Below are 10,570 nucleotides of genomic sequence, written 5' to 3' on the forward strand. Positions count from 1 at the left end.
CATCTGCATATCTGAGGTTATTGATATTTCTCCCGGCAATCTTGATTCCAGCTTGTGTTTCTTCCAGTCCAGTGTTTCTCATGATGTACTCTGCATATAAGTTAAATAAACAGGATGACAATATACAGCCTTGACGTACTCCTTTTCCTATTTGGAACCAGTTTGTTGTTCCATGTCCAGTTCTAACTGCTGCTTCCTGACCTGCATACAGATTTCTCAAGAGGCAGATCAGGTGGTCTGGTATTCCCATCTCTTTCAGAATTTTCCACAGTTTATTGTGATCCACACAGTCAAAGCCTTTGGCATAGTCAAGAAAGCAGAAATAGATGTTTTTCTGGAACTCTCTTGCTTTTTCCATGATTCAGCGGATGTTGGCAATTTGATCTCTGGTTCCTCTGCCTTTTCTAAAACGAGCTTGAACATCAGGAAGTTCACGGTTCACATATTGCTGAAGCCTGGCTTGGAGAATTTTGAGCATTACTTTACTAGCATGTGAGATGAGTGCAATTGTGCGGTAGTCTGATCATTCTTTGGCATTGCCTTTCTTTGGGATTGGAATGAAAACTGACCTTTTCCAGTCCTGTGGCCACTGCTGAGTTTTCCAAATTTGTTGGCATATTGAGTGCAGCACTTTCACAGCATCATCTTTCAGGATTTGGAATAGCTCAACTGGAATTCCATCACCTCCACTAGCTTTGTTCATAGTGATGCTTTCTATGATTATACAGTGGAAGTGAGAAATAGATTTAAGGCCTAGATCTGATAGATAGAGTGCCTGATGAACTATGGAATGAGGTTCGTGACACTGTACAGGCACAGGGATCAAGACCATTCCCATAGAAAAGAAATGCAAAAAAGCAAAATGGCTGTCTGGGGAGGCCTTACAAATAGCTGTGAAGAGAAGAGAAGCGAAAAGCAAAGGAGAAAAGGAAAGATATAAACATCTGAATGCAGAGTTCCAAAGAATAGCAAGAAGAGATAAGAAAGCCTTCTTCAGTGATCAATGCAAAGAAACAGAGGAAAACAACAGAATGAGAAAGACATCAGATACCAAAGGAACATTTCATGCAAAGATGAGCTCGATAAAGGACAGAAATGCTATAGACCTAACAGAAGCAGAAGATATTAAGAAGAGACGGCAAGAATACACAGAAGAACTGTACAAAAAAAAGATCTTCATGACCCAGATAATCATGACGGTGTGATCACTTTTAGACATAAAAGATCTCAAGTTAGCTACCTACAACCTTTTTCTCAGCAAATGCCTGACAAAGTTCATCTCTAAGAGTGAGTAAATCAAGAAAGAGAAAAATAGTAAACAGGGTATCAAACCAGGAAGAGTGATACAGGGACTTGCCAGGCTGAGAGTGAAGCAAAGTTCTAGTAAGATGACTCTGAAGCAAGCGGAAAGCAACCCATCTAGCGCAGGGCAGGAAGACAAAAGGTTCAGGGATGTCCCCAAGGGGCCAAAAGAGCAACAGGAATACAAATGAGAAAAATGAGACACTTAACAATTCCAAGAGAATATCCAAGTTGTTCAGAAAATCACATTACATTATACAACTCGGCTGTACGCAAACCCTAGAGTCTTAACAATACTAGTAAGAATACTAGCAAAATAGTTTTAGCAATTATAGTGGCAAGGTAAAGGAAAGGGGACTTTTAGACGGCGCAGAAAAAATTGTAAATGGTAGTATAGCATATTTTATAAATACATAATTTTTTAAAAGGGGGAAAATCTCAGAAGAACTGGAAGTGTTTGCCTCTGGAGAATGTAAGTCAGAGATAAAGAAAAGTTCTGTTAAAACTGCTCTTTTCTTTATGACCCTTATAGCAGCAAGGGATTTTCTCAATCTATGTATATGTTACTCCCCTAAAATTAAATTTCAAAATATATATTTACAGATGATGCTATATAAACATGAACGAATCTTCAATCTTCTTTCTCTGGCAGAAATCTAGTGCTTCCTAACATTATTCTTTCCTGAATTTTCCAATTCTCTCTAATGAACTTTCATAATTTAAAAAATACTTTCATTAAAAGTCCACAAAATCGATACATGGGAGAAGAAGCAAAGGAAGGAAGGACAGTTTTATAAATATAAAACAAAGGAACCCCACATTCATGATTCTACAGAAAAAAAAAAAAAAAATCCACCTCTTACCCCTACCTCCTAGATGACAGGATTTACTAAGTTCTTTCCTCAAACCTTACTTCATACTATAGTCACCTCAGGATATGTGAGAAGTTAAAATTTCAGGCAACTTTATAAATACACAATCAACTGTGTGAAGGCTCAAAGTAGCACTCTCAAGAAAGACACTTTCACTCTAAAGCCCAGATCAACTAGTCTACAGCAAGTCTTCATGCATGTATCAAAAAGCTCATTCTCTAAACATATTTATTGGTTAAACAAAGACCTTAAGTCTCCTCACTTTAGGTTAAGTAAGAAATTGCCAGAGAAGAGAAGGAGCTTCTAACAAATTGTACCCTCACCACCCTCAAAACAAAATTTAGTTGAAAAATTTGCTAAGTCTATTGAGTAACACTATCCTGTGCAGAGAAAAAGCCCACTAAAGTGAAAATAAGTAGGTAATAGTACTAACCACAAACAAAACACTGAAAATATTTGGTAGAAGGAAATAGTAATATTTTAAATAGACAGCTCTATTCATTTTGCTAATTTCCAACACTATTCAGAGAAACATCATCTTATCACTTGATGTGTTAAAGACCGTGATTCTTTTCATGCTAAGCGCCAAATAAGGATTAAACTACCGACCACTTTTTCTTGTCAAAAATATTAAAGGGAAGGGGGAAGAAAAAGACCATTGTGATTTATACCAAACTTCTTTTGTTTGCTTTCAGAAGGGGTCAAGCCCTGCGCAAATAGAAGTGCTTCCACGGGGGCAGTACTGTTCCCAGGAAACTTTGTGCTACAGTACTTGAGCATCCAGAACCATGAAGTAATTCTTCTTCATAAAAACAGAAATGTCCTTTTCATGGCTTGAAGTTCTGATTAATCCGCGAATCAGAAGCCCTTTTTGTAAAACCTGCATCACTTAGTAACCATAGTTATAGAATCACACAGCTCTTTAAGACTTTCTTTTATATGTGCTACTCAACTATTATTAAACTTTCAAGTCATAATTAATGGCTAAATTATACTATCACTTAAGGTAGCAAATTAAGTTTGAATAATCTTAACCCTTAACAACGGATTTTTAAAACAACTTCACTTTGATTTGCCCTAAGTCCAAACTTCACAAATATTTTGACAAATAGATTACATTTAAAGCTTACATCTTCCCCAAAATCTGAAGGTAAAATGAAAGTCAGAGTCACACTAGCATTACTATCTTAAGATGCTATGTTTCCAACCACAATGTAAAACATACTTTTCTATATTACTAACGAGGACTGACCTCAGGGTTTCAAAAAGTTTTTAAAGTTTCAACTATTTGACTATCACCCAGGCTTTTTTCTACAGTTAACATGAAGCTTCGGGGGAGAAATACTCTTAACGTTACTTTTTAAAGAAAATTTGCCTACCATCTTGCAGCTAACTGAGTTTGCTGCAATTAAACTTCTAGTTTAATAAAGATCAAGTACCTGTCTTAGTTCACACTGACAATACTCATTATTTTTAGGAAAGTAAGTTCTATGTTCTATTTATTGTCACACTCACCATCTTCCAACTGTTTTTCCCTACCACCATGTTCAACACTTTCGCCGGCGTTTTCCTGCCTAAATCTGTGGCACGGCAGGCCATTCTTCCCCGAGTGCCCACCCACTGAGCAGAAGGAAGCATTTTTCCTGAGAGCTGAGGGTGTGCTTTCATCTCTCTCCACTCAGTCTCAATCAGCGAGACAGGCGGGTAGGTTGGCCATCCCCGCAGACATCGAATTAACTCTGTGGGGATTTTTAAAACTAAAGTACAATTGACTTACAATATTATATTAGGGAATATTTTGTGACTGCAATTTCAACTGTTTGTGGGCTCCCCCCCACCCCCCCCCACCCCCCGCTTTTCTGGGTTTTGTTTTTTGCAGCTTAATCAACAGTTAAGGGCAATATCACAGGCTTTTCATTTTTAAAGGGAAATCATTTGGGTTACATTTGATATAGCAAGAAACCAAAGGAGCAGATTAGCCTCTCAATAAAACTGTTCCTTTTAAAAACACCTAATATTTATTACAGTAGCAATACACAATATATGTGTTCATACTCTTCTAAGTGTTTGGGACAAGATGCAAGATCAAATTATTATAACAAGAAACAATTTAATTGATAATATGTCTCCTTAATTGATGCATGTTTGAAGTAGCTTTACTTAGGGTTAGAGGAACATTCATTTCGAAAACAAGGTAAGGGTCAAAAAAAAAGACTCCAATCACTTACAACAATTAATAACACCTAGAAGGCAACTTCATTTAATGTTGGAATACGGGCTAATTTCTATGCTGTGGAATGTCAAAAATCTCTGAAAAGATACCTTTTAAAACTGTGAATCAAGATACTCAATATACTTGTTAATAAAATCACAGCCACAAGAAACCCTGAATGTTCAAGGTTTAAAAACAGAGTCCCATTATTTAGAAAATGATAAGAAAACAGAAATGAAACAAAATGACCTCTTAAAAATTAGAAGATTATTAAAACAATGAAAATCTACACATTTTTTAAATCACTGGATGAGACTTCTTATATCAAATTATAAGTTCTTATATGCTACATTTTACATAAGAAGTTCTTTGTATGTCATAACAGTTACAGAGCATCAGAGTCAATAAAACAAACTGGAGAAGTAAGAACACTCTTGTAACCAGAGATATAGAATTCTAATTCAGGAAGTTATTCAGCAGCTTATAAAGAAATAGGAAGTTGTTGACCAACTACTTGAAGAACTATTTCCTGTAGGAAAACTGTAAGACAGATGAAGAAAGCAGTAATTCTCAAAGCAATAAAAGAATTCTCTTAAAGCTCAATACACAATTTTGAAGGAATTAGTTTTAAACAGTAAACTCAGTAGAACAAATATTATACCTAGTACGCAGACTAAACTTAAAATACTTCATTATCATACCAGAACCTGAGTATGTGTCACTGATAAACAGCTAGGACCATACTTCCACCTTATCACTTGCCAACCTAAGGCATCAGTCTTCTCCAGAAAATCTCACTGATGGAGGCAGGGCTTTAAAAGTCCCAACAGCTGCCTGCCTGTAATCCTTCCCTTGTTATGCTGCCTTGAAACAACAGGATGGGCCAACTAACTTCAAAGTCATTTATCTAATGTCACAAGACAATAATCAGTTGCTTCCAAAGTAAATGTTTCTAAGTTTTAAATTATATCATCTTGCAAATTTAGACCATTTATGGTCAGATTTCTCCATGCCAAGTGTGTATTTCAACATATTATATACTTTGTAACTTAAAATTAGGGCCAACAAGTATCTTAAAAAATGTATAGTAAGGTGCAGCTTTCACTGTTGAAATGAGTGTGAAGTCTCTAATTTAAATCTTCATTCTACATCTAGCCAGCAATAAGAATCTTCTTTAGACACAAGAGGAAAGTGCTGCTCATTGCAAAGAGAGCTTGACTTTAAAATATCAAACCCAGAATAAAAATGAACTTCGACAAATAACAACCCTGCTCCAAAAACTTCATTTATTACCTTCAACTCTAAGTCAAGGCAGATACTAATCTCATTTCCTGTGCAACACACAAAAATAAGTTGTTTAGGACAACTCACATGCCCCACAACATCATGGAAATAGCTACCAACTGGATGTGAACTAATCTTTCTATAACTCTTCTCCAACTTCCACACTGCTCATAAAGCAGATCCTTTAGAAGATACTAAATTTCTAAGTCCACATCCAACTTCCACAGCCAGTGCTTAGGGGCCCTCTCTGTAATTCCTGATGTGTACCAACTAACCCATGATTTTGCTGACTTTTACTGACCAAGATCAATCATAAGGGGACACCTTTTTATTTCTGAAGGTTTGATGTGAGCCAAATATTCCACAGAGTCAAAAATTTTCACGATTCTTATCACATAATAAACCTAATTTTACTTCCAGTGAGAATCTCTCAAAAATCTTGAAAAACAATCATGCTAATCTATCTTCTTTCCAGTTTTTCTTTTCCATGGAAACCACTACCCATATGGCATAATTTTCAGATCATTTTGTCCTGGTTTACCTTCGCCAGAGGCTCACTTGAGTGGGGTGTTTGGGGTGGGGGGTGTACGTGTTTCCTTTGTTAATCCACCTCTGAGAGAGACACTTTCTCAAAGAAAGCAGCACTGGAAACTTTAAAAAATAAAATACAGAACATTTCAGGTCAAAACAAAAAGATTATTAAATGTACATACATAAAAATGTAGGCAGATGTCACCTCGAAGCAATTATTACAAGATACAAAAGACGAAAAGGGGAGCATAAATGTTGCTCTTTAATCACAGACTTGCAGCTATAACATCAACCAAAGAAGAGAGGCAAGCCGGCTATTAAACTGTTTAAAAATCTCCCCAGGTCAGCATGCGACCCAGCAGGGAGAGCTTCAGAAAAGTACAGCCTTTCTTTTTCCTAACAACCTGGTTTGTTTCCACTCCTTTTCCCTTCAAGACACATCCCTCACAGCGAGCAACTCTTTCAATCATTTACTGTGGATGTCTGCTTCAGAACAAATGATCTTGCTCATGCAGATGAGTTTGCCAGACTTGTGTGTACCTTCCAGTCTCAGGCTCTTTATTGTTCTGGTTGAAACCTGACCCTCTGAAATGGATACCGGGACACCAGAAAACGATTTAAAAAAGAAAAAAGTTGCAGGAAAGGGGGGCAAAAAACTGCAGAAACTTTTCAAGATCAAACTTTTCCCTCTGCTTTTCTCCTAAATAAGCTTGTCACAAAACTGTATCTTACACTGAAAGTTAACAACCTGCCCTGAAAGGCAATATAAAATATTAAGATATACAACAAAACAGTATTATTATTATTGTATTATCTGATCTAATGAATAAATGTTACATTTGCCTTGGGAGTAAACTGTCAAAGACAGATGTCAATCAAAACTTGGATTGTTTTAATTTTATTATCTCAACATGATTGAACAGAACTTAGCAACTTTTTGAAAATATCAATTTCAGTCTATAATTACTTATAGGAAACATTCTGTACCTATGCCAAAGAAGCCAAATAAAAATATTAAAGTCTTATCTATAATTTCAAAGTGAGAGGAAACAAAATTCTACTTTGATCTTTTCAGCTTCAATGAAAATTTGCCACATTTGTTAAACACACAAAAAATAAGGCTGAGAAAAACAAATAACCCAATAGCCTTGTTTTTGTTTACCCTGAGAAGAGGGATTCTATTTTGAAGACCTGCTGGCTCAAAAGAAGTTTGCTACTGAACTGCTGCATATCAAATATGAAAATGCATATTTCTCTTTGCTTTTTGAGGGAGAAAATGATAATACACATCAAACTGCAGCTAAAGGGTCCGTCATCTCACACCTAAAATACTGTAATCAGACTTCCAGGGAAGTCGTACTTATTTTTATAGTTCTTTTCTACCAGTAAAATGTTTAAAAAGGTAAGTTGTGCCCTACATACTTCATAAAACTATGCCAGCCTCCTAATTCTCTCAATTTCAAATTCTTCATGGGATCCTTTCAGTTTAGAGCTAGGCTAATTAACAGGTTTGGCACAAACTCAAAATGAGAACATCCTAACTGCCACAAAAAAAAGTTTAGTAAGAGGCTATGAGCCAGGAATCCATAAAGCTTTCAAAATATTACCCAAAGAAGGTATTTAGGTCGTACCATCCTGGAAAAAAAAATAATTATGGAAGAGATCACTGAGCTTGACATAAATATTAAGGAAAATATAAAAATAAATCGTATCTTGGTGCCAGAAAATATTCCCCCACCCTTTTTCCACTTACTTTAAGAAGTACCTCTGACCAGAAGATGTCTTCGCCATCTCCCAGCCGGCTGGCAGAGGCACATCGTCAGGGATCTCAAAGGAAGACTGTCGAAGGTGCTGAGCAGCCGGCGCGGCTGCCGGGCCCGAGACCACTCCCGTGGGGGTCAGCGTCCCCGGAGACACGGCTCCCAGCTGCAGGGACGCGGGGGACGAGTGAGCCCGCACGTGCTGCGGAGTCAGCGCCCCGGCGGTGCCTGCATCGGTACTGGCCTATCGGGAAGGTGAAAACAAAGACTTCTTAAAATACGTTCTCAAAGAGAGTCCTTGCAAACTTCTCCAACTGATATTTGGTCGCCATGAAATTCTAAATACCAAAGGTAAATTTCAACATTTAACACAGAGGAACACAGGTTGCAGATGGATACTTTTAAAAGCCGAGGTAAACGCCAAGGCAGTGTAGGTGTTTTTCCCAACTTCTAAACTGTTTTAGGTATAAACAAAACCCAAAGAATCAAATGACTATGGACTCCCCACCTTTTTTCAAAACTAAGTTTTACGTAATTGTTTTCAAGCCCTAAACACAAGACAGGTGTCATTTTCTTCTCACCATGGACAAATGTCGTCAATACAGCAACCATCAAAATTTATACAACTTTTAAGAACTGCAAAAGATCCAGAAACATCCAAAGATTCTTTAAAAGCCACGTAATGAATGAAATATAAACCCAGCCATATGTTTGTACCTAGATGATAAAGATGTCAACAATGTAACTACAACGGTAACTTAAGAATTTACATACTTACATATTTACAACTGTGTAGCAGCACAAAAACTCCTGAACTCAGACCCTAAAGATATGGGTTTCAGTCCAACCTGGCTAGTGTGACACATTGGACAATATCTTACTCTCTGAGCCTCAAGTTTTCTCATTTGTAATAGCTTTTTTTCCCCCCCACGATGGAAAAATGAGGCAATAAATGAACTTATATTCAAATATTCAATAATTTGTGAAAAACAGTATTTACAACCCACATTCATACTATTCATAAGCAAATATAGTTATTTAAATTCCTTAATTAGAGTTAGGGTTTATCAAAAAGTTAAAATTCCCCAGATTCATAAAACCAAGGAAGAGAGACTGGAAGCAATCAGCAAGGGCACCTATGCCTTGATGTTAAATCATATATATTCTGAGTTTCCAATCAGAATAAACTGGAATTTAGGACTCATTAGCAGAAATAAAAGTCAAACTTACAGATGCACACTTGGTCAACAAACGCATTAAAACAAATAAAACTGTAGTAAATTGTGAATATTATGAATCCATAAACTGCTGATACAAACTTTCATGCAATCATTTACTAGAAAAATAGGTACAATTTTCAATGGCAATTCTTTTCGGCTTATAGATGCCACAAAATGGGGAATTCAATATCCTATGGGTATTATGCTTTCGAAACATATTAACCAGCAGCATAGCTGTGCAGACGGTGGGGTGCAATGCCAACACAGATTTTTACCCACGAGTCCGGAAACTCATTTCCAGGGGTAAGAGAAAGCAGCACACCTAAGTCTACTTCTTACAAACTGAAATATTTAGGGCAAGCAGCTAAATTGTTTTTCCTTCCTCTCCCTTAACCCAGGTTTTTGTCAGCAGGTTAAGTGCGTTTTTCTGAGTTCCCAAAACCCCTTGGTCTGAGGGAGGAGAACTTATCACAGGCCTGCAAATAGGAGGGGCGATGGGAGTGGGGGCGATAAGTGTTCTTTCCGCTCAAGTTACAGTCGAGTGGACTAACTTCATCGCAGTTATTTGGAAAACCAATTAACTTTTGGGCAAATTTCCTATGCTGAAGTTTAGCCTGAAGCAAGTTCTTTTTTAAAAAGTAAAGAGAGAAAGAAAAATCTCCCCTAAACAAATCTTCTGGGACCGATCGGAATGTTAACACTTTCATGATATAAGTTGCACTTCAACGCTGGATCACGTTGACAAAATAATCGAACGCTGTGTATGTGGGACAGCCATGTTCATATCCTCAGTAAGAATTAAAGAGCAATGGCGAGCCTCGAATTAGTCATCGCTTCCCAAACATTAACTTCTAATCACAGCTGAACTAGGCAGGACTCGGCCTGTGAGTCAACCTGCGGAGCGTTATCAAAGGGTTGTGTTAAACCCCAGGCGCGGTGCAACCCAGCCCAGGGCCCGCGCGCCGTGCAGATGTGGCCCATTTAAAAGCATTTCAGCGGACTGTAAATAATCGTCCGCCGTGGGGAAGCCAGCACGTGAGCCCACTGCGTTTCGGGGAGAGTGAGCCTGCGCGAGTTGCAGAGCGCAAGGGGGAAGGGCCGGGGTGAGAGCGCCCAACTCCATAAACAACTTCCAGGAAAGTCTGGATCCTGTGCTCTGCGAGAGCCGGGGCCGCGAGGAGGAGAAGTGCTCCCGGGAGGGGGAGGGGGACAAAGAGCCCGGGACCGCCCGGGCCAGTTCGCGCCCCGGCCCTGCTCCACGCTGGCCAACGAGGGCACGACTCCGTGCCTCCCGGGGAGACTAGGGGGCCCGGGGAACCCCGGAGGAGATGGGGCCCGGGGCGCAACTCCGCCCGCGGAAGCCAGGGCCGCCCCCGCTCGCGGCCCGGC

General features: G+C 38.6%; 1 protein-coding gene across 1 annotated transcript in view; it reads right to left on the reverse strand.

Annotated features, from left to right (window-relative positions):
• YAP1 (Yes-associated protein 1) overlaps positions 1 to 8,316 on the reverse strand; it is a gene marked incomplete at its 5' end in the record, with an annotated part of 130,065 nt that extends 121,749 nt beyond the window's left edge. Inside the window, 1 exon segment of the mRNA XM_010828785.1 lies at positions 7,955 to 8,316. Within this exon segment, the coding sequence (XP_010827087.1) occupies positions 7,955 to 8,316 (362 nt within the window).
• Positions 8,317 to 10,570: the final 2,254 nt, after the last annotated feature.

This window comes from Bison bison, unplaced genomic scaffold (assembly GCF_000754665.1).
Source record: "Bison bison bison isolate TAMUID 2011002044 unplaced genomic scaffold, Bison_UMD1.0 scf7180017858736, whole genome shotgun sequence".
NCBI lineage: Eukaryota > Metazoa > Chordata > Mammalia > Artiodactyla > Bovidae > Bison > Bison bison.